General features: G+C 48.6%; 1 protein-coding gene across 16 annotated transcripts in view; it reads right to left on the bottom strand.

Moving 5' to 3' along the window:
* Positions 1-24825, bottom strand: part of ADGRB1 (adhesion G protein-coupled receptor B1) — a 282418-nt gene that overhangs the window by 69827 nt on the left and 187766 nt on the right. For 12 of the 16 annotated variants that reach the window (XM_064399042.1, XM_064399067.1, XM_064399077.1 and 9 more), the window contains one exon: positions 16171-16312. In XM_064399042.1, coding sequence (XP_064255112.1) covers positions 16171-16312 — 142 coding nt within the window. The remainder of the gene's footprint in view (positions 1-16170; positions 16313-24825) is intronic. The other 4 variants (XM_064399058.1, XM_064399115.1, XM_064399149.1 and 1 more) reach the window with 1 other exon arrangement.

Below are 24825 nucleotides of genomic sequence, written 5' to 3'. Positions count from 1 at the left end.
GGTCGTAACTGATGTCCATCTGCAGCCCATCCCACAGGAAAGACTCTGATCTGCACCTCCTTCTCCCTCCTACAAAATTTCACAAACCTCATGTCTAGAAGAAAGGCTTTTGCTGAAGAGATGCCATGAAGCTCATCCCTCCACCCTACAGGAAAGGAAGGATCGGTCCAGCCCTGATGGGATTTTTGTTGGCACCAGGAAGGGGGTAACCACAAAAATCACTGGCTGCAGGAAGAAGAGGAGCTTGCTCCTTTGGGAATATGCAAATAATCAAGGTTGGAAAAGACCTTTAAGATCAGCAAGTCCAACCATCAACCCAACACCACCATCACACTCACCACTAAACCATGTCCTCCCTCAAGTGCCATATCCACGTTTTTTGATCACTTCCAGGGATAGTGACTCTGTTATTTCCTTGCTTCAGTTCTTTACCACCTTTTCCATGAAGAATTTTTTCCTAATATCCAATCTAAACCTCCCCCGGTGCAACTTGAGGGCATTTACTGTTATATTAAGCAAGTCCTAAAGACGTAAACCACAATATCTTAGGATTCTGTTTTCTTCCTTCATTATTAAGGTTTCTTTGTCCTCCCCACCTTCTTTCTCTACCCACCACATCTTCCGTTCAGCAAACAAATCATCATTTGTTTTATTTTTTCTGACTAATTAAACCCCCTGACAGAAGGTGGTCAGATGCTGCTGGATCTGAGCCTTGCGAGGAAAATTTCCTTAAAGAAGGAAAAATGGGGAAATCAAGGTTGGCTTAAAAAATAAAGATGCTACCCACATAAAAAATGTCAACGTATGAGAAGGAACAGTCCTATGGGGTTTCCACAGCACCACAGCTGAGGAAAAAACAGGTTGTTTGCAGATGAAAAAAATGGCTAATTGCAGGCCAGGAATAGAATCCCTACCTGCTTGGACTGGAGGTGGTCCCAGAGAGGAACTGCTAAGAGGGGCTACCCAAAAAACCCCCTGAAACACAGAAAAATCTGTGCCTGTTTGGAGCTGGAAATAAAACTTTTCCCTGGGCCAGTGGGGAACAGAGCAGGTCGTTCTGAGTCGCAAGGGCTGCGATTCTGTCACCATGCATGACAGGGGAGGAGGGAGGCAATCAATGACATCAGCCAGGATGGAAATAACAAGCGCTGCTGCCTGGGGCCACTCGCTGCCCTGCCACCTCATCGCTCTGCCTGGCAGGGCAGAAGGACGCTCCTCCTTCCCTTTACAATTTCACCTTGCTTCCTTCTTTTTCCTTCTCTTCCTTTCTCCCTAAGTTTTTGCTCTCCTTTGTCTTCTCTGTCTCCTTTCTTTTGGCTATTTCCCACGGCATATTCTGCCTTTTCTTCTTGCTCTTAATGCATTTTTCCGGCTCTCCCCCTTTCAAATTCTCTCCATTTCTCCCTTTCCTTCTCTGGCTTTCTGCAGAACGCTGTGAAAAGCGACTCAATTTGAGTTGTGCTTTTTCCATTACCCTGCTCTGGCTCCAGGGTCAAACAGGCTCCAATTAGAACAAAGTATTTCTTAATGCTGTGCAGTTTGCCCCAGACCTTACAACCAAGCTGTTCTTTCTGCTTTTTCCATCCTTTATTCCAAGAAAGGCTTGAACAAGGTCTTTATAGGCACAACATCACACCAATAAAATCACCGAAAAATTAAACCATTTATTCTGCTCTGAAATTAAACACAGGCACACGAGGTTAGAATTTGGGGGGGTTGGGGTCTGTTTGGTTTTAGAAATGTGTTTGCTATTCATAATAGTTGCCTTGAGCCTGACTTCCTGCACATTTGGAATTAAAGATTCATGAAGTCAGAGAATTGCAGGAGCTCCGGTTGCAAGGGACATCTCCAGCTTTACAACCCAATTTGCTGCTTGGAGCAAGACCAGCACTAACATCAGGTGAGGCTGGTGATGGCTTTGTCTGGATTTGGGAATTCTCCAGGATGGAGAGCTCTCATCCCACAGGTGCCCATTCCAGAGCCACAGCTCTCTATTGGCGACTGGGTTTTTCCTGAGGTCGCACAAGGGGAGGTATAGATTGGCTATCAGGAAGAATTTTTTCACTGAAAAGCAGTGGAACAGGCTGCTCAGGGAAGTGGTGGAACCTGCATCCCAGGAAGTGTTAAGGAAATGTCTGGAAATTGCACTTAGGGAAGTGGTTTAGCCATGAACGTGGCATTACCAGGTTAATGCTTGGACTTGACTGTCTTGGAGATTTTTTTCTCAACCTAAATTATTCCACGCACCTCCCGAGCTGCAGTTTGTCTTTTCCTCCTTGTCAAACCACCAGGCACAAGCCAGAGGAATTTGGTTTTATAATTTTTGTAACTGTCCCACAGGCTGTGACCAGAGAGCCCTTTACATCTTTGCAAGACCGAGCAAGTCCCTCTCCCTCCCCTCACAGGTCACAGGCTCAAAGCAACCAGGCTCACTCCACTCTCCTGACACAGACCTGGACCAGCTGGGTGGGATTTACTCCAAGAATTGCACAGCAATGGTTCAGCTCTGCCACTGGCCCAAAGGCTTTTTATGACTCCTGTGAAGATTTTTTTTTAAAGCCACACTGTATTGATTTCACTGCTGGTTGGACAACTCTTGTCAAAGCAGGGAGAGAGGTGTCAAAATTGCTGGGAAATAATGCTTTTAGCAGGGCTTACAGAAGCAAACAGCTTCCAGAACAAAAGGTGTGTGTCAGTGCTGGAGAAAACAACTCAGGAGGGTTGAATGACCAAGAGGTGAATGTGCTCTTGTCAGCTGCCAAAAAACCACTGATTTTTTTTTAATCCCCAATTCAGTCAGATTCAGGATTTCTCATCCAGGCTCAGGCCCTGTGGATATCACATTTATATTTCATTGGGATGGGAAATTTCCATGTACCCTGTGTGTGCTCAAGGGAAGGCTTAGTTTTCTTTCACTTGACCAGAGATTTCCTGCAGAAGTACAGGGAGAGAGGGAGAGCAGGACACAAGCACTTCCTGGGGGATGTCAGGATTGGGCCAGGAGTGACAGGAGATTTTTTTGGTGGGTCAGCCTTGTCAGAGGTCTACAGGGTTCACTCAGCCCAAAGCACACGAGCTGTGAGAAAGGACCAAAATATTCCTTTTTCCCCACAGAATCACAGAATAGTTTGAGTTGAAAGGGACCTTTGAAATCATCTCATTCAAACTCCCTGTCATGGACAGGGACACCTTCCACTATGCCAGGTTGTTCCAAGCCCCATCCTGCCTTGAACACTTCCAGGGATGGGGCAGCCACAGAATTCCTGTACAGCATGTGCCAGGGTTTCACTACCCTTACAAGAAAAAGTTTCGTTCCAATATTTAATATAATTCCACCCTCTTTCAGTTTAAGCCGTTCCCCCTCATCCTCTCACTCTGTGGCAGCAATGGCAGTGCTCAACAACCCAAAATACAGTCCCACACTGGCTACTAAAATTAACCCTATCCTGAATTAAACCTGTAAAAAAGTCTTTCCACCTTTATTATAACACTTCACGTATTGAAAAATCAAAATAAGGTCTCCCCAGAGCCTTCTCTTCTCCATCATTTATCCTCTGAGAAGGGCTTTGAGGTCCCTCCATGAAGAATTAGAGGAATCATTAATAAATCATCTTTTCACACCTTCTTTCTGGAAGATGTGACACCTTCCCAGTTCAGGCCCTGCCACTGCAATCCAGGTCCAGAGGATTTCCACCTTGCTTTGCTTCCCTCCTATCAAAACCACAGACTTGCCATGTAAAAGCTAATAGTCACCCATTGTCAGGAACACATTTGTGGAGCTCAGGGCTCTTTTTATGTTATTTGTCCAGTCTAACAGGCAATTCTGTGTAATTACAGCACACAAAAATCACCCAGAGAGACGTCTTAACACGCTACTATTTATTAACAATCACTAACTCTTCAGTGGGTATTGACTCCTCTCACAAGATACAACCTGACAATTTGCTTTTAGTAAACAGCTTTGAAGAAGTTTTCAGGGCAGAGGGGTGGTCACTCAGCCTCTCCTTAATGGGAATTGTCAGGATAATTTCCTCCAGGCCGGCAGGGGATTACAGGAGTTAACAGTGGGCATTATGCACCTGCCAGTCAGCAATGCCCACTGCCAGGCTGGAACTCCCAGGCTGCTCTCCCAGTGCCTCAATGTCCAGTCCTGATGTCAAGAATGACAGGATCAGCTCCATATTAATGCTGAGGAACTCTCTCCTCCTGACCACACAGCTGTTCCCAAACATTTTCACCACCACTCTTTAAAACACTTGAAGTTTTATTTGCTTTACTTGTCCCTTTCCAACTGCGCCTCGCTCAGCCAAGCTACTGAAATCCTGGTTTTATGGAGCTCTGATGAAGATCCTCGAGTCACCCTGCATCCCTCTGCCAGCTGTGGGCTGGGAAGCAGAGTGAGGAGCTGGGGACCCCAAGGAGGAGAGCGGGGTCTACACCCAGCTCGCCCACAGGTCAGCTGTGGACACACAGCTCCATCACTTAAGCCAATCTTTTCAAAGGACTCTCAGTGATCTGATTTAGGTGGCAAACACTGGCTTTATCTTCTTGGGGGCCTATTTTGATCCCCTGGACATGAAGGGAATAATACTGCCCCTCCATCTCTCTTCCAAAGCTTAATTCAGCTTAGATTCCTGCTGTGTGCAAATGCCTCGGGGGGGTCCTAGGGCTCTGTCACAACAATCAAGCACCAGCACCTTATTCTCTGCTGTGCAAAACCTTTGGGAAGGATGGGGGAGAGACGGGAGAAAGCTTTTGGCTTAACTGTTTGTGAGCTGGTCAGATGGCATGGCTGGTTTTTAAACCTTTGCTTTTCATGCATATGGAAAAATTGTTCTGTTCCAGCCTTTCCCTTTAAAGCACAGAGAAAAGAAAATAAAATCATTTTCCACAATGAAGCTGGTAATAATAAAAATGGCCAATTCCTCCACAGGCAGGAGCTTTTTGCTGCTGAGAAAACAGGGGCAGAAGTGAACTTTAATCACGCTGTGCAGCAGCACTGACACGGGCACTGCGGGAAACAGCAAACCTCAATCTCCCCCTGTCAGCCCTGGAAAATCAAATGCTCCAGGATCCACTCCACTGCCCTGAGATGAAGTGGTACAATGCAGATATTCATACAAACATTCAAAGCAGAGGGGACTTGTCCATACTGCTCAGTGCAACATTAATTCTCTAAAACTCCTTGAAATGAGGTTGTGCTGAGGTGAGGGTCGGCTGCTTCTCCCAGGCAAATAATAAGACAAGGGGAAATGCTCTCAAAATGCACCAGGAGAGGTTCAATTTGGATATTAGGAAAAACTTCTCTGTTGAAAGGGTGGTTAAGCATTGGGACAGGCTCTCCAGGAAGTCATCATTCCTGGAAATGTGAAAAAAAAGGAGTAGATGTGGCACTCTGAGTTATGTTTAGGGGACGTGGTGGGATTCACTTGAAGGTTGGACTTGATGGTCTTGGAGGTCTTTCCTAACCTAAACACTTCTATGATCCATGGACCATGCCATGTCCTGAACACCGCTGGTTGCCACAAGCTAAGACACATCCAAGGAGCATTATAAAAATTAAACATTAGGGACAATTACAGGAGCTGCTAGAGCTGCTCCTGTTCTGAAGCTGCCTCTGCCATGGAACTTACAATTATTATCATTATCATAATAATCATTGTTACTACTACTACTATTACCATTACTGGCATTATTTTACCACAGGGACATATGCTCTGTAACTACTTTAAAAATGAATCTTTTTTCCTGCACCCTCCTGCTTGGAATTGCCCTTTCCTTGTGCTACACAGAGAACAACCAGTTCAAATTCCATAACTGACTTGGAAGCTCGCTGCCCTCATCCCCTGTAGCTTCCCAGCTGAGCACCTTGCAGGGAAATGTGGTAAGATTTACACATAGCTAAAATAAAATAAGTCCATAGCAGACTGGGAATGGAAAATGAGAGTAGAATCCAGACTGTGTTTATCCTGATTTAAGCAGTATTTTGGTTCCATGCCAGGCGACAGCATTTCACCAAATTACTCCAAACTAGCCCGCTGTTTGTTTTACACTATCAGTGGCGTGCTGGAGAGTGGTGCCAGAGCAGCAGCTCTCCCCACAGCATGGGCAAAACGCTCCTTTCCCCACTCCCCTGCATCCTGCCCTTTGGAGAGACACACCTGAGGAGTGGGGAACATGGGAGGTCTCAGTCTCTGCAGGATGCAGATGCTGCCCCAGATGCTCAGATCACCCACCTGCCGACCATCACAGAGAGCAAATACCCACCTTCCCTTTCCCCCTGACTGCTGAAGAGCAGTCCATAAGGAAAACCTTCCTCCAAACCACAAACAATGAACATTTGTGCAAAGACTGCACAAGCCATGCTTGAAGCATCTCTTAAAAACATTACTTTATCCAAGACCCTTCAGTTCAGAGAATCACGGAATATCCTGAGTTGGAGGAGACCCAGTGGGATCATTGAGTCCAACTCCTGGCCCTGCACAGGACACCCCAACACTCCCACCCAGTGCCTGAGAGAGTTGTCCAAACACTCCTTGAGCTCTGTCAGTCTTGGGGCCATGACCATTCCCTGGGGAACCTGTTCCAGTGCCGAACGACCCCCTGGATGAAGAATCTTTTCCTGATTTCCAGTCTAACCCTCCCCTGACACAGCTCCAGCCATTCCCTCAGGTCCTACCACTGTCACAGAGAGAAGAAATTGCTGCTGCCCCTCTGCTTCCCCTCATGAGGAGGCTGATGAGGTCTCCCCTCAGTCTTCTCCAGGCTGAACATACATTAATTATGACTTGCAGATGCTCTAACCTCTCACTATTCAATCACTGAAGATCCCTGCCCTGGACCCAAACCAAGGCTGAACCAACAACCTTGGAGTAAATCGTCCCCAGTTCACTGCCAGTCCTCAGAGGTTTTCAGGGCTTTCTTGGCTAAGACAAGAAGATGAAGGGATTTCAGCCATTTGGGTTATTCTGCTGTTATGAGGATAATGACAGCTTTATTCCCACTGCAATCCGAGGAGCCCCTGGGATCCAGCGTGTTTCCATCCCCAGCTGCTCACCAGGGAATCGCTGGTGCAAATTCCCTCCATGTGGAGCAGAGATCTCCAAGCAGCCCTCGAGGAATCAGCTTCCAACCCCAACCCCCAACTCATTCACAGCTGAGTGATTGGAAAGCGAAGCTGGAACAGCCCCTGGATTTACAGCTGTACTGAGCTGACATAAACAAAATCAAAAGTGGCCCCAGCAGTCGGATATTCCCCACCTGGGGAGATGCTGGCATGATTGCCATGTTTAAAAAGAGGGAAAAGAACCATTTGTCATGGAAAATGAAAGCATTGTCTCACTTGTGGGAAATGAGCGGAGTCATTTTGCTTTCACAGATTTATTGAATATATTCTGTATATTCTTGTGGTGTGCAGGGCAGGTAGGCAGCCAGCAATGAAGCTGCAGGCTGAGTTTTGGCTGGCTGATATCACACCCAGCACAATATCAGTTTCTTCATTAAACACTCCTCACATTCATAGGAACATTTTGGGCTCAAATACTCCTGGTTACAACTCTGACATTACTTTTCCACATGTAGTGCCCATTTCTGCTTAATGATTACCAAAATCTTGCCAGCAAGTTTATCTACCCAGCTATTACTTGATGGCAAAAGTATGAAGGGCACAAACCTTTCATAAACTGCTTCAATTTGGGCTTAAATGGACATAATAATAATGGCTTACCCATTTCCTACCTCATGGCAATTTAAGGGCAACCTCAGCCTTTCTGCAGGGCATAAAGGGCTCAGAGGTGAAGCAGATTGTCAAATTTACCTAAAAAATTGCCTTTCCAGGCCAAAGTACAGCGGACATGGGTGCAGAATGATAGAAGAAAGACAAGTAACACTCAACAGTTTGCCTGACTCTTGGAACGCGCTGCGCTCAGTCCCTGAAGTGCTTTGAAAAGGAAGATAATCTCATTTAGCACTAATTCTGACTTCCACCCCACGAGCCCATGAAACCCAGCCTCCAGCACCCACTCGTTACCATTTTCAAACAAGCCCCTTTGTGATGCTCCCACGCCGTCCTCCTGCCTTGGGAGAAGCTCCCTGAGCACCCAGAGCTTCAAACCTCCCCTGTGAAGCTCTGCCTGGTGCAGTGCCCACAGCCCAGCCCTGGCAGATGTGACCACCTTGCCATGACTAACAACCTCGTGCTGTTTACACGGGCCCCCATGCCCACCCCCGTCCCCGCCCCCACCCGGCATCCTGGGGTTCCAGATGGAAAATTCAGCTGAATTTCCCACACTGCTGGGTCAGGGTGGTTTTGTGGCTCAGAGCTGAGCAGGCTGGAGTGGTGCTCTCACAGCTGAAGCCTCTCCCTGGTGGCACAAACTGCAGGTTGTAAATGTGAGATGACAGCGGATCGACAGCTACAGGTGGAAGTGGGAAAGTTGTGGACAGACTCGGTGATTTTTGGCTTTCCCACCTGCCTCTAGCCCACTCCTTCCCCTCCCACCAATGTGCTGCCTCTCTGCCATGTTCCTCTCTTTTTACACAGCAAGGCACAGACACCAAGGGGATCTACATCACAGAATTCCAGGTAAGAGAGTGGAAAAGACCTGACGAGCTCAGCTCACGCCTCAGCCTGATGCCAAACCATCAAAATCACCCCCAGCCTCTTCAAGAAAACCTTTGCTGATGGAGTCTGGGCTCTTGACTATCCCTGCAGTCAGAAGCTTTTCCCTTGTGCCTGAATTAAATCTCTCATCCTGCAATTTGAGCCCAATCCCCAGCAGACACAGAAAGCAGATTATTCCCTTTCCACAGCCACCTTCAACCCTTTTGAAGATTATCACCCTCTTTCCCCTCAGCCTTTTTTCTTTGAGGGAAGAGCCAAAATGTCTCACAGAGCTCAGCCACCGGTGTGGCACCAAACATCTCTGACACATCATCCTCTCCCACACGCCCTCCCACACTCTGGGCCGTGCCAGTCATCCTGCCTGGACCCAGAGCAGAGCAATTCCAGGCAGGTAACGCTCACGCACTTGGTTCACATTTCTGGCCCTCAAATCTGCTCACAAGTGAGGCTGAGCGCTGCTTTCCGGGCTCTTAGGAAAGGGGAAAGTGGGAATTGGGAAGACCCTGGTGTCCTGGCTTAAATCCACACCTCCTTAGCAGAGCAGTAAGCTGTGGCAGGGTAACAGGGCAGCTGTCACACTTGCTAAGCTGCCTTCGTGGCAACGAGCCATTAAGCACTGCAGCTCAGAATGAGCACCAAACCCCTCAGGAATGCCTGGACATGCAGCATCCCAGGCATTCTCCGTGAGGCTTTAATCTGAGCTGAAGAGAGGGGACCAACCCCAGCCCTGCTCTGCTCCTGGGGTCACTTGGTTAATGCCAGCGCCGCTCTCGCCTTTCCACCGAAGGGTGAATTTGGCTCGGCATTACTCACGCTCCAGCACTGAATCCCACAACGGCTTTAAGCTCCCAGCCACTTGATCCTGCTCCTCTCCCACGTCCCCTTCAGATGGAGAGATAGGGGAGGGTGATGCAGCATTTGCCTGCAGAAGAGTCCCTGCCAGGGCTGCGCCGAGCTCCAGCTCCGGCTGGCGGGGGCCGAGCCGCAGCCCCACGCTGCTGCAATCCCACCAGCTGGAGTTTTGTCAGGAGTTAAAGACCTGGGTGAATCCACCAGCGCTGAGCAGGAGCTCGGGGAGGGAAGCTGTCAGCTGGGAATATCTCCCCAAGTACCCAAAGGATCGACAGACAGCGAAATCCGCAGACAGCCGCCAAGGAGGTGGGATGCTGGATGACTGCTTATTATGCTGAGCCAAATCCTCCTATTATTACCTCCTGTGCTACCTGTCTTCTTCTAATATATTCAAGTGTTGTCTCTGCTAGAAGCACAGCACAGCGCTGAGAGGGAATTCCTATCCCACTCGTCTCTCATGCCTTGCCTGTGTATGTTCCAATATCAATCATTTATTTGCTAATGGGATCTTTTATTAGGTATCTGTGTATGGCACACAGCAGTGGCAATCTCCAGTCAATTCTTCCAGCAGAAAAACAAACCCAGGCTGCCTCTGGCACCTGGAGCACACCACAAGCTCTGTCACTGATCCCCCTCCTCTTAAAACCCAGCATAAATCACCTGTACATCAACCCCAGGTCCTCTTCAAACTCAAATGAGATTTAGCCCGAATTTACTCTGCAACACAAACTGACAGAACCCACGTCAGTGACAGAGCAACCCTTTAAAACCAGGTGATTTCCAGCAAAGCAAAAACGCAGGGACAAAATCCAGTACTTTCTGTTAAGAGGGCACTTTGGAAAAATAATGGACTTCTCTCAAGAGGGGGTTTGGCCGTGGGCTGGCAAGTTTGGCCCCCTAAGAGCATCACACATCCTGTCTCCTCCTTAATCACATTAAGAAAGAGAGTAGGAGGGGAAAACTGTCTGCCCAGCTGGTTCCTACCCTGTCTTCTCCATTCTGTCCACGCCTGCTGAAACTCAGGAGGGCTAAACTGGATTTAGTGAAAAGAGCTTCCCTGCTGAGCACAGCAAAGAGCAGCCCGTGATTTACAGAATCACCAGCTTGCTCCTACAGGCTGCCACGGACCTCGGGGAAAAGCACCCCAGAGAAAACACAGCAGCTGCTCCCGCTGTGGAGCAGGAGATGGGCAAAGCCCAGAAATCCCCAGCAGCACTTAGACCACATCCTTCCCCAATCCCAGCACGGAGATCTCCTGGGATGAGCAGGAGTCCAGCTGGAGCGGCCCTTTGCCACTCCCACCTTGGCACCTCGGCACCCGGGGAGAGTTCAGTGGCAACAGAACAAATCCCCAGGAAATCTTAGGCAACATTTCCAGCTCAAGAGGCACAATCAGCTCCTAAGAGACACTCTACATGCAGCAGCATCCTGGAGAGGACGGGGTGATTGCAGGAAGAGGTGCCAGCAGCGCGAGCGCGGGAGCTCGCAGAGGATTTGGACCTCAAAAGCTCAAATGTTCGTGGCTCAGCAATGTTCACCCTGGCACAGCTCCTGCCAAGCGGGCAGGAGGAGGCTCCTAATGCTCTGTCAGGGAAATGACAGCACTTGGTGCTTCCTGGAGCACCCTTCAGGCTCGGGGTGCTGTGCAAATGTGGATGCACAGAGCCCGGGATGTCACCTGCAAGGGTGCTGCAGCTGGAGAAAGGGAAGCAGAAAGCAAGGAAGTGTTCAGCTCAAGGTCACAATTTCACTAACAGGCACAGAAAAGCTCTGGCTGTAGCCTCAACAACACATCCAAATACACCAAACTCTTCCCCATATCCCCAAACATGACCAGAGTTTGATGTCTCAAAGCCTGGCGAAACTGAAAATTTCCCTTCCTCAGAAAAGTCCAATTTTTGAATCAAAGAGTTAAAGTTGCAGAAAAAGCAGAATCAATATTAACTAAGCCTGGTAACTGTTGTGAACATGAGAACTGTCAGTTCCCAAAGTATGCAAAAGGCATTGTTCTCATCCAGACTCCAAATTTCACGTGATAAATGATGGAAGAATATAAATGTTAAAATGTTCACCTCCAAATGGAGTTCTCCAGTCTTATCTAAATAAAACTGCTATAATTTTCCATCAAAATGTTGTCACAATTGCTACACTCTTACAAAATATTTTATTCATAACATCAACTTTTTTTTTCTTTTTTTTTTTTTTTCCTGCTGGGAAACCTGGATCTCCTCCCTGTGGAAGAGAGGCCTTACAGAATTTTAGGAGCTTAAAATAACCCACCTTGTGTGTGTGCACTGTCCATGAAGTACAGAGAGCTCCTGCAGCACAGGACAATCTTTTCAGGGGGAAGATCCTCAGGACACAACAAGATCTTTGAAGGTCCCTTCCATCCCAGAATGGGAGGTTTTGAGGGACAAAAAAAAGAAGTCTTGTGGGTTTACAGAGGAGCTTTATCCCCATGGATAAGAAGCACGCCAGGAAAGGCGCTTCCCATTCTTGCAAACTGGAGATAACACTGAACAAAGCATCCTGCTACATCCTGGGATATAAATCCTGGAATCATTCAGGCTGGAAAATATCTCTGAGATCATCAAGTCCAACCATCAACCCAACACCCAAGTGCCACATGCACATATTTCTTGAACACTTCCAGGGTTGGTGACTCTACAACTTCCTTGGGCAGCCTGTTCCAATGCTTGACAACTCTTTCCTTGAAGACATTTTTTCCTTTTATCCAATCTAAACCCCCACTGGTACAACTTGAGGCTGTTTCCTCTCATCTCAGCACCCAGGCCAGCTCTGCTACAAAAAAACCCATAAAACTCAACAGCTGCTGGTTTTGCCTGTCAGAAAACACCAACATGGAGGTGAGATGTCCCAAAAACTCAGTGCAGACATAACAAAATCAGCACCCCTACAAGTTCTTGCCACCAGCTCCGAATCCTCATCAAGCCTAAGAATGAGAGGAGAGCTCAGATGCCTCTCTCTGATCAGTTTTCTGCAGGCAGGACCAGTAAGGAGGGGGAGAGACAACAAAGATGTATTTGTCAAGTTTTACTCCAGCCCTAAGGGCTGCACAAATCACAGAACCATCAGTCTGGGTTGGAAAGGACTTCAAAGATCATCCAATTCCAACCCCCTGGCTGGACAGAGACACTTTCCACCACACCAGCTTTCCCAAAACCCCATCCAAGCTGTGCTTGACCAAGCTTTAAAGCTTGATTGACTTTACAAAGGCCAAGCACAAGGTGGAAGGCAGCAAAGACAACACGAGCCAAACACAGATGAGACAACCAAAGAGTGAAAGGCTTTGCTGCTCATCCTCAGGCTCCTGCTCTACTTCCCACCTCCAAAAACTGCCAAAATACATTGAAAAAATGACCACCTCAAGCATCACATGTAGCTCTGTGGTTTCCTTTTGCTCTCATTCTCTGTCAGCACTGCTACTGTGCAGGTGTAGCACCACAGGCATTGCCCTGCCAAGACAGGCAGGGTATAAAGCTAAAACAAAAAGACACTCCCAAAATGCTTGTCTGCGCTCCCTAATTTAAGAGGTTTTAATCTTTCACAACAGTCAAACAGCAGTTGTGCCAAAGCAGGGCATGAGGCTGCCTCTGTCAAGTGGAAATAGCAGGGGAAATCAAACACAAATCTGAACTCCAGCTTTTGAGCTGGATCCGAACAGCTCCATCATGGTTTAGGGATGTCTGTCTCCCAAATTGACTCAAAATACAGCACTTTCAGCCTCAGCTTCACTGAAATCAAGGAAAACTGCTTCCTTTCCCCACTACACCAGCAACTCTCAGGTCCCAGCCCAGGCAAACTGTCCTTGGCCAGTCCGAATCAGCAGCAACACTCGTCCCAAAAGCATTTTTTCCACTGCAAAGGAGCTGTGCCCATACCAGAGTTACAAATATTTCAAGCTGCCAGGGCCAAAGGCTCCAGAAGGGAGATTTATAGCAATAAATAATATTAATGACACAGGCGGACGGAGCTTCTTGTCCTGAGAGCTCCAAAGGCACATGAAAAACTGCACCATAAATGTCACCACCGCAGACACCAACGATGACGAGATGCCACCTCTGGGGACGGGAGGCAACGTGGGCTTGTTCAAAATGAGATTTGGGGAGGAAAGCGAGGGAATGAGGAGCTGGATGAGCACAGCCATGCTGGCTCACAGGACAGGCACAGGCAGGAGATGGGTCCCAGTTGGTTCAGCCTGGGTGGTGCTCCGCATCATCATCATCATCATCATCATCATCATCAAACCCTTGGACTGGCTCAGCTGGGGGATTCAGGAGATATCCAAGTCCCAGTTCTCCCCCCAGCACAGCCAAAGGACTCATCCTGATGCTCTCAAGGCTGGGAAAAAATGAGCTGGGGAAAACATAACCCAAACAGCAGCCAGAGGAGTTGGAAAGAGGGCAAAAGAAGCAATTCTAGGCCTAAACCCCAAAGGAGCAGCTGCAAGTTTAGTTGCAGATATAATGAAACATGCCTGGGGCAAGGAAGCTGTATCCTCCTGCAGTCAAGCCCACTCTCAAATGCAAAAATACTTGCAGGGATGATAAAGGACTGACACCCATCCTGTGTTATCCAGATAACACCCAAACACCTGGAGCTGATGGACCAGCAGCATCTGGCCACAGCAAATTAACCATTTTTTCCCCAGGCTGCTTAATTAAATGATATCAAGCAGTGTGTGAACATAAAATCTACAAAAGAGAAACTTCTGCTTTAGCCAAGGCAAAGATTGCCTTTGCTTTTCCCACACTGCCTGATCCTCTGCCCACTTCCACAAGATGGATCAGCAGAGGACCTTCACCAGCAGCTCAGCTGCACATCTGGGCTCGCTTCACTCCAGGCTTTGCCTTAGAAGCCTCCCTGCAGCAGAAATTTATTTTCCCCAGCCATGCAACCACCCAAAACTTTGTCAGGATATCTTGGAGTCCTTCCCACGCAGGGCAGGGCTCACTAATTGATCACAACCTCTGGCGTCAGACCCTAAAGCTGCTGGAGCTTGGGGTGAAGGGTGAAGCCCTTCACAGCCCTGCAAGCCCCAAGGGCAGGTGACAAATCCCACCTGGCTCACCTCAGATCACCCTGCCTACCTCGAGAAGGTTGGAAACTCTCCTGGAGAGCACCAGCCCAGCAGCTGCTTCCCTGCCCGCTTGGATTATGGTGGCAGGACAAGGAAACAGTCCATGGAAGGAGACTGGGTACAGGGATGCCAGGACTGATGCAACCAGCTGCTTCCAGAGCCCTTCCAAGCGGGAACACACTCCCAGTCCTACCTCTGAGCATCCTGCACCCAGAATATCTCTACCTGAGATCACAGAGTTGGTGCTTTGTCCAGAGGAGCCCAAAAGCTGCTCTGCCCAAGAGCCCAGAGCCCATTTCCCAGCCCTGTGGTGGCCGGGCCTGCTCTCGGGGCCCAGGCAAACACAACCAACACTGTGTCTTTAAAACCACTTCAGTGCAGATGTTGTTTCCATGGTAACTAGTGGACCAAATACATTAGTGTTTCTAATAATAAACCAAACCTTCATCTTGGAAAATGTGATCCCCCCTCTCCCTTTACCACGCTCACCCTTCCTTTCTTCCTCTCCCCTCCCCTTTTGCCGAATTAAGCCAGCATTTAACAAGCAAGCCATAATTAGTAAATAATTGCAAGGGCCCAGTAACTCCCAGTGCCCAGGCAGATGTAGAAGCTTTAGGTGGAGGAGGGGGTGGCTTTGCTCTGTGAACCTGGGAACTGTCCAAAAAGGGATGAACTACTTAGAAAAAATAAAAGAAAGAAGGAAAGAACAACAAATTCAAAAGCACAAGGTGGAAGAGAGGAGCCTGAGAAGCGTCTTTTGACCACCCCAGCGCTGTCTTGAGTGCCCTGGCACCCTCCCCGTGCTCTGACTCAGGGTGCAGCCGCCCAGCGATAATTTCTAGGAATCTCGCACTTTTTTTTTTTTCCCGGAGGCTCCGTCCGAGACGCGGCACCGACTTCGCGTCCCCGACAAGCGGCCAAAACTTCACAACTCCTCCCCTCCACGCTCCCCCGATTCCAGAGTGGGAACCCCGCCACAAACACACACACACACACACCCCAAAACTGCGCGGGGCAGCGGGAAGGACGCCGAGGCGGGGATGGAGACAGGCGGGGATGGAGACAGGCGGGGAGGGAGGCGGAGCGGGGCGATTCCGCCCCCCCAAAAAAAAGCCACGTGCGGAAGATTCCGTGCGTGGGGAGCCCACGGCAGCGAGCGCGCCCGCGGGGGCCGGCGGCTTCCCGCACTTAGCGGGATCCACGTCCCAGGGCACGGCGCAGGGAGGGAAGGATGGATGGGGAGGGCGAGGGGAGCAGCGCGGCGGCACCCGCGGTGTCCGCGCGTGTGCGTCCCCAAAGCTGCGGTCAGGGTCGGGGGGAAGGGGAGAGGAAGGACGGCGGGGAAGGAAGGGGGAGGGTTATGCAAAGCCTCACGCTGTCTCGCCACGGTCCCGGTGACACCGGACTGCAGCAGCAGCGGCGGCAGCGGCGGCGGCAGCGCTCGGGGCTGTCCCCGCGGTACCCGAGAGCCGCACGCCGGGGATGCTCCGCTGCATCCCGGGCGCGTCCCCTTCCCTCCCGCTTCATTCCGCCCTGTCCCCCGCGTGTCCCCGCGCCTCGCCGGCCCCTCCGCTCCTCCCTCCGCGGGACTCACCATGTCGGGGCTGAGCTGGGCTAAGATGGCGAAGGCGGAGAGCCGGTCACACAGGCACTTGGTCCGGGAGGCGTCGAGCGGGACCGTTCGGCAGCCGCGCCAGGACCAGGCGCCGGGCGGAGAGGCGGAGGCGGAGGCTCTGCTGGAGGGAGGAGAGCAGGGAGGGAGGGACGGGGCGGCGGAGCGGGGAGAGAGGGAGAGCGGCCGTCAGGGCGGGCGGGGAGCGGGCACCGCGCCCCCCGCCGCCCCCATCCCACCAAGCCCCCAGCGGAGCTGCGTCTCCATCCTGCTCCTGCTGCTGGTCCGTCCGCGGCTCCCCCGCCTCGCTGTGACCCCTCCATCAACCCCACACATGTGGACGGCCCCCCTGCAGCCCCCCGGGCTGCCCGGTCTCACGATCGCCCTAACCCTATAGCCCTGCCCCACATATCCCATCTACAACCCCCTAACCCTACAGCCCACCTATCCCACGTGTGCACGCATAACTGCACAGCCTCATCCCACACAGCCACCCCATGGATGCATAACCTTAGAGTCCTGCCTCACATATCCCATATACAGCGTCCTGACCCTGTAGCTCTGTCCCACATATCCCTAACCCTGTAGCCCTGTCCCTCATGTCCCATATAAACCTTCCTGACTGTTTAGGTCTTTCCCACATATCCCATATACACCTCCCTAACCCTATAACCCTGCTCCTCATATCCCATATACACCTTCCTAACCCCATAGCCCTGTCCCTCATGTCCCATATAAACCTTCCTGACTGTATAGCTCTTTTCCACATATCTTATATACATCTCTCTAACCCTATAACCCTGCCCCACATATCCCATATACACCTCCCTAAGCCTTTAGCCCTGTCCCTCATGTCCCATGTAAACCTTCCTGACTGTATAGCTCTTTCCCACATATCCCATATACACCTCCCTAACCCTATAAACCTGCCCCACATATCCCATATACACCTTCCTGACCCTATATCCCTGCCCCACATATCCCATATACACCTTCCTAACCCTGTAGCTCTGTCCTTCATATCCCATATAAACCTTCCTAACCCTATAGCTCTGTCCCACATATCCCATATACACCTCTCTAACCCTATATCCCTGCCCCACATATCCCATATACAGCTCCTTAACCCTGTAGCCCTGTCCCACATGCCGCATATAAACCTTCCTGACTGTTTAGGTCTTTCCCACATATCCCATATACACCTCCCTAACCCTATAACCCTGCCCCACATATCCCATATAACCTCCCTAACCCTACAGCCCTGTCCCACATGTCCCATATACACCCTTTTGCCCCTAAGACCCTGTCCTACTTGTCCCACATGCACCTTAACCCTACAACCCTGCCCCACATACCCCATATACACCTTCTTAACCTTATATCCCTTTCCCACTTATCCCATACACACTTTCTCAGCCCTGTGCCCAGTCCCACGTATGCCATATACATTTCTTTAAGCACTTGTTCCATACACACACCCCAAACCCCACAGCTCTGCCTCATTTATCCCATATACCAATGCACAACTTCCCACCAACACAATGCATGCACAGCCCCAAAGCCCTGTGACACCCACCATATTGATCCACGTGTGGGACACATGGGTAAATAATCCCACTGCCCTGTCCCTACGCAACCTGGACACACCTCCCCATCCCTACAGCCGTGTCCCACATTTATGGATGTAACACTATGGTCCTAAAATACACCTCACTGCCCCCACAGCCCCATCTCTCACCCCATACACCCCCAACCCCCTGCTCCACACCCCATACAGATGTGTATTGACTTCCCCCAGCCATGGGAACCCCAATTCACAGCTTCCCCCCTCCCTTGTTCCTTTTACAAAGGCCAGGCCAGGACCCTCCTGAGCCCATCCCCACATTCCCAGAGCTCTGGGCATGGTAGGGATGTTCCTCCCTCATGGCCAGAGGGACCTGAAGACATCAAAGGGACAGATCCCTGCTTTCTCCTGGCATCCTTTCAGCCTGGAGAAAAGCAGCAGAATGGGGAAGGGGCCATAGACAGGGAAGTCTCCATGGTCTTCATCCCACAGGTGGGGTGTTTTCATCACCATCAGGAAAAATTATTGCAGCCCCGTCTCTGTGTGAGCACAAGGGGTGAAACCAGGGAAAAGGGGCATCAGCTGCTCTGCCTCATGTGCTGGGACAGTGGGGACCCAAAAACTGCTGTCATTTTCCACCCATTGCTTCTGTGTCTTGTCCAGTCCTATCTCCTGGGATATGGCCACTCAGGGAGTGCAGAGGCAGAGAGCAAGGGCAGAAATTCAATAGATGGGGAGAAGGTCAGCACCCCTGTGCACAGCCTGGGCTTCACAGGAGCCTGAGACAGGATGTGGAGGCAGAGCAAAAGGGCCATCTGCCTTCACTGGAGGGACATGGGGAAAGATGTCCCATTTCCCCAGCTGACCATCCTCAGAGGAGGGACAGCAACGCCAGCAGCGAGCCCACGGCAGCTCCAGATGGAGCCAAGCTGCTCAGCAGCCCCAGGTGCACCACAGATGGCCTGGACAGCTCTGTGCTGCTGCTCCAGAGACCTGCCCTGAGTCACAGACAAGTTCTTTGCAGGTCTCAACCCGGTGCAGGCTCTGACCTGCTCCTCACACGATGATTCTGAGCCTCCCTCCACGTCCCTGTGCCACCGTGGCCTGGGTGACAGAGCATGTCCTGCTCTCAGTGTCCACTCAGATTCTGTTCAGCATGTGGCACTGAGCCTCCCTGAATTATTTCTGGTTTGGGTTAGAGCACTGTTCATAGTTAAAAAAATAAAAATCATAAAAAACCCAAATTAATTTTACTGTAGAAGTTGTGGGCAATACACAGAACTTTTTTTTTTTCTGGTGCTTGTCCACATTTCTAAATGTCTGGACCCTACTAAATGTCTGAATTTCCCAGCCCTGAGAGTGTCCAAGGACAGGTTGGAGGTGTTTGGAGCAGGGGTTTGGGGCAACCTGGTCTAGTGGAAGGTGTCCCTGCCCATGGCAGGGGGTTGGAACTAAATAACCTTTAAGGTCCCTTCCAACCCAAACCATTCTATGATCCCATGGTTCTCCATCCATCCATCCATCCATCCATCCATCCATCCATCCATCCATCCATCCATCTCATGGGAAATAAATCTGTCTTCTCTGGATCAGCAGCTCTTCACATGATTTTCTCTAAGCTGTCACATCATCTCTTGGAGGCTTTCAGACCCTGGCATTGTTCTTTGCTCTCTTTCATGCACCCTCTGACATCCCCCAACACCCTTTTTGGAAGGGACCGAGAGATGCAAGGCCAGTCTCATGGGAACTCTGAATTCTGTATTCACCCCTCTACGTGCTGCTCGTATTTCCAAGATCTGCATTATTGAGTTGTTCTGTTTATCCACTGTCACCGAGAAAAATGCCTTATTTATGATGTGTACAAATAATGACAAATTCCCAGACTCCAACAACCAGCTCTGTATTCTCCTAGAAAGTATTAATTTAGCGCGACAAAAATCTATTTTCCATAAGTTGATTGCTATTAATGCCTCTGTTTTAATGAGCATGCTATTATTCAATTATAATCATAATATTACCCACAATCCCTAAATTTTTGGATACTGTTTCAGATGGATATTGTGCCTAAGACAGATGTGAGGCTGCTGTGCTTACACACACATGCTCCTCTCTCCAGATTTGGGGAACTCTTCTACTTTTCTTTTCCTAAAGAGCAACGATCCCAAATTAGTTTTAACCTGCTCTTTTAAAACCCTTGCGTTCCAAATTGCTCTGTCTTGTTACTCTTGCACACATCTCACTTTGCTGGATGATGTATAGCAGGTTTTCCAGCTGCTGGTGTAATGAAAAGTATTTCATTAGGCTGGGATGTGGATTAAGGAACCAGGCTCTCTTCCAATTACAGAATACAGGCGTTTATTAGAATTCCTTCATTATTATAAATAAATCTGTCATTTCAAGCTAGTAACAAACCAATACCATCAGGATTTATTATGGGTTTAGTAGACTCTGATTTTTGCTTTTTATTCATCTTTCCTGGTCTGAAGAATAAAATTCCTACACTTTTCCTTTTTTTCCCCTCTTGTATTTTTCAAGCTTTTACTCTCCCTCTATAACAGACTGTTGTGTTGTTTTGTTTTTTGGGTTTTTTTAAGATATTGATGCATTTGTCTTGTGGTTTGGTTTTGGTTTTTTGTTTTTTGTTTTTTTTTGTTTGTTAGCTGAGGGGTTTTTTAGTGCTTTTTTTCATTTATGGGTTTGAGGATATCTATAAAACTGCTTTTAAAAGGCTCCTAATAATAGAATTTTGGAACCATAGAATGGTTTTGGAGATCACCTAATTCCAACCTCCTGCCATGGGCAGGGACACCTTCCACTAAACCAGACTGCTCAGTGTCCTACCCAACCTGGCCTTGGACACTTCCATGGATGGGGCACCCACAATTTCTCTGGAAAACTTGTGTCAGCACCTCTCTGCTCTCGCAGGGAAGAATTTCTTCCCAATATCCCATCTCACCCTGTTCCCTGGCAGTTTAAAGCCATTCCCTGTGTCCTGTCACTCCAGCCCTTGTCCCAAGTCCCTCTCCAGCTCTCCTGGAGCTCCTTTGGGCACTGGAAAGGACTCTGAGATCTCCCTGGAGATTTCTCTTCCCCAGACTAAACAACCCCAGGTCTTCCAGCCTGTCCTTTCATCCTTAACTCTACCCTCAGCTCTTTTCTGTTTAAGCAGCCTTTCCCAACAAATAGAAATGCTCAAATCTCCCATTTTTGGAGCATCAAATTTGTGTACATTGCCACACACAGACACCCCCTGCCCCAAGGAACCTGAACTCTCTTCAGATGTGGGAATACATTTGCCCTCGCATCACTTCCAATCCCAAAGCCCAGCTTTACTCATTTACCAGCTTTCAAAGTAGACTAGGACAGATCTGGGCCATACATCAACAGAAGTAACCTCATCCAAAAGGAAAAAAAAAAAAAAAAAAAAAAGGAAAATAAATCAGAAAACCAACAAGAACAGCAAACCCCAGGGAAAGTATCAGAAAACAAATAACACTCCCCAGATGCTGTGCCTGGTCTCACACTCCCATGGCAGAAAAGCTGACAGAACAACATTGAATGCAATATCAGGATAAAATCTATCTAGGGCCAAAACCACACTTGGCAGAGCCTGAAATCCATTTCTAGATGCACACAGAAAGTGCACAGCGATATTGAGGCAAGAAAAAAATTAAAAATTAAAATAACCACCTTTTGCTCTTCAAAGACCTGGTCTGATGCCTGCTGATTTATCCTGCTGGACTCAAAGAAAGCAACTGGATCAAAGCCATCCAGTTCTTGCTTTAAAAGCTGCTATAAATCACATAAAGGATGGGTGATGTGGATGTGCTGAGTCAGGAACTTGGTGTAAATCACCTCAGAATAAGTCCAGCTACATCTTTTAATGAGAAACGAAAATCTGGCCTTCATTACTACCAGTGATTATTAATTAATTAGTCATTAACAATCATTAAACCACTCAAATGCTCCAAGGAGCATGTCCATTCCTCTGGTTTTAATATCCTCAGAAGAATAACTTTTCTTTCATCCTTTCCTTCCTCGTTGCAGATCTCCCTAATTACCTCTTCTCGTTGCCCTGCAACCCTTTGGATACGAACACCTCTGCACCTTTGGGAATGGAGCTTGGAGGTGGGTTGGGAAAACCTGTTTGGAGGTGGGAGGACGTGGCAGAAGAGCCATGAGCCTCTTCTCACTGATTCCCAGTGTGGATGTAGAATCAGTGTGGATGTAGAATCCTGGAATGGTTTGGGCTGGAAGGGATCTTAAAGATCACCTTGTTCCAACCCCCTGCCACAGGCAGGGACACCTTCCACTATCCCAGGTTGCTCCAAGCCCCATCCAGCTTGGCCTTGGATAATTCCAGGAATGGGGCAGATTCTCTGGACAATCTGTGCCAGGACCTTCCCACGCTCACAGTGGTGAATTTCATCTTTGTATCTGGTCTGAATCTCCTCTCTTTCAGTTTTAAATAATTTCTCTTTATCCTGTCACTCCATTCCCCTGTCCCAAATCTCTCTCCAGCTCTCCTGGAGCCCCTTCAGGCACTGGGACTCCAGCCCTTGGAGCATTTCCATGGCCTCCCCTAGACTCATCCAGCAGCTCCAGTCCTTCTGATGCTGGAAGTCACAGAGTTGGATTTGTTCTTCCAGGTAAGGTCTCACAATAATTCCTTGAGATTTTGGGTAGTCCCATTCATGGTTTGTGGCTGTTTGGGCCTGTCCAGCACCACCTGCTGCACATCCCACACTCAGTACCACTAGGAGAGGTCTAATGGGATTTCTCCAAAGTCCAGGGAAACACATATGAGGAAGTTTGGGTCTTGCTGGTTGCAGATTCCTGCCCAGAAAGTGTTTGGTTCAACCACCAAGTATTACCAAATGCCTCATAGTTCAGTGCAGATTTGAAATCCTTAAACTCAAATTTCAAAATTCAATCACTGGATTTTGCCATCTAAAGACTATTCCACTGGCAGCAATTCAAATTACAAAGGAGATAGATTGAAAAAGGGCATGTTTCACATTTGAATGCAAAATTCATTCACTGTGGGCCTGATGAAAAGCTCTGGAAGACAATGGGCTATTAATGAACAGGTCCATAAGGGGAGGAACATTTGTGTGTTCGTGTGTGCCTGCCTGTAGGTTCAGGTTTCATTTGTAAAGCAGTAAAAAAGCCTTTGATTCTGCCAAAAAATACACCGGGTTTGTGCTGGGAAATCTGTGCTCAAAGCTCAGAGGCAAAGAAAAAGAGCAGATTTTGAGTTCTTCACAAATATTGAATCCAGGTACGCTAATAAGGGAATGGAATTATTTCCAGGCGGTCTCCAGAGTGGAGGCAAGAAAGAGGAAACTCTACTAAAGGGAAAACGTGGGCAGAATATTAGAGGAGAGTGTAGTCAGAGTGATTACAACCCAGTCAAAAAGGAATTGTAGAAATCCCCAAACCAGACTGGCGTAAAAAACATTGTATGGGGAGGGTGAGCAGGGAACCTGACAAGTTGGTTCTGTCTCTAACATCCGTGGTCAGATTCATCTCCGGTGTAATTCCAATGATGCTGCACAGGAAAATGTCTCACCATATGTTACAACATGACTCTGAACATCATTTGAGCACTTGATGGGGAAAAGCAATTAAGCACTGTCTTGTAGATTTAAACAGGAGCTAAGCACATGCTTAAGGACTCTCTCAAACAGAAATGCTGCTCTGAGCAGGAATTTGCACAAATGGAAAGCTTTTGTTGTGGGAAGAGCCACGGAGCAGAAGAGTTTTTAAAATTGGGGTAGATGTTTGAGATCTGAGAAATGCAAGGAATCTCAAGATGTTTTTTCCAACCCAACCAACTCCGTGGTTCTCTGACTGTTCTTGTTTCACATGGGCCATTCCCCCTTCTCCAACCAGGCAAGTGCCTGGCACGGGTCCAGCTGGCAGATTGATTATTAATTTGGAGAACAAACTAGAGATGAAGTCAAAGTTAATCCTTTTTGTGGGATTCCCAAAAGCAATTTTCATTTCCAGCCAAAGGCTGCCCCAAAGCGCCTTTCAGACACTTTGGCTCTGCACAATAGCCCGGGACACAAAAAAAACCCCTGCAATCATATTTCTGCAAAAAGTGTGTCAGAGTCACTGTTTGTGCAGGACCTCAGGGCTGAATTAAAGAGTAGATGGTTCCTAAGAGAAAGGGACATGAAAAGGTTTGAAGCTTTGGGGGAAAAAATAGGCTGATTAAAAATAAAATAAAATAAATCTTTGATTGGCTGCTGAAGCAGTTACAAAGGATCTCATGCCAGAGAGGTAAATGCTGAAATTCATTAAACACTAAGCTAAATATGGGTTTAAATCAATCTTTAACACTGCAGCTGCTTGGAATGTTTTGGAAACCCTCAGTACCAAAGCAGTGATCAGTCTTTGCTTAGTTGAGACCTTCCTAAGAACTAAATAAAACCAGAAGAACCCTTTCACAGGGGTCATTCCATTATCCAAGAGATAATTTTCCCTTTCTGTGATCAATTCACTGGTTCAAAGACAGGCTGAGCTCTCAGTTACGCTGCTGAAAATCCTGAGAGACATCTCACACATCCAGCAAGGCAGCGTAGGCTTATTGGAGCAAAACCAAACCTCCTGGAAAAAATCCTGCACTTCTGAGCCTCTGAATTTGAAATGTACCACAAGTTGGGTAAATCCATGTGGCTCAAAATGAAATCTGAAGTTCCAATGAAATAAAGGATGACCCAGCAAAATTTCCCTACATTCATTTTAGGAAGTCAAGTGTCGTTAACCTTATTTAGCTCAAAGCCAAGAAAGCCAAATGTGCCCTGGGCTCCTGGGCTGGATCCTGAGCTTGTGTCCATGATGTGGACAGGTCAAGGGAGAGCATTGCCCCCTCTGCTCTGGTGAGACCCAACCTGGAGTGCTGAATTCACTTCTGGGGTCCTCAGCACAGAAAATATGTTGGAATAAATCCAGACAAGGCCATGGAGATGCTCCAGGGGCTGGAGCCAGGCTGGGAGAGCTGGGAATGTCCATCTCCAGGGAGACCTTAAAGCCCCTTCCAGGGGCTCCAGGAGAGCTGGAGAGGG

This window comes from Passer domesticus, chromosome 1 (genome assembly GCF_036417665.1).
Source record: "Passer domesticus isolate bPasDom1 chromosome 1, bPasDom1.hap1, whole genome shotgun sequence".
Taxonomy (NCBI): Eukaryota; Metazoa; Chordata; class Aves; order Passeriformes; family Passeridae; genus Passer; species Passer domesticus.
This window is presented reverse-complemented; position numbering and strand designations above follow the sequence as displayed.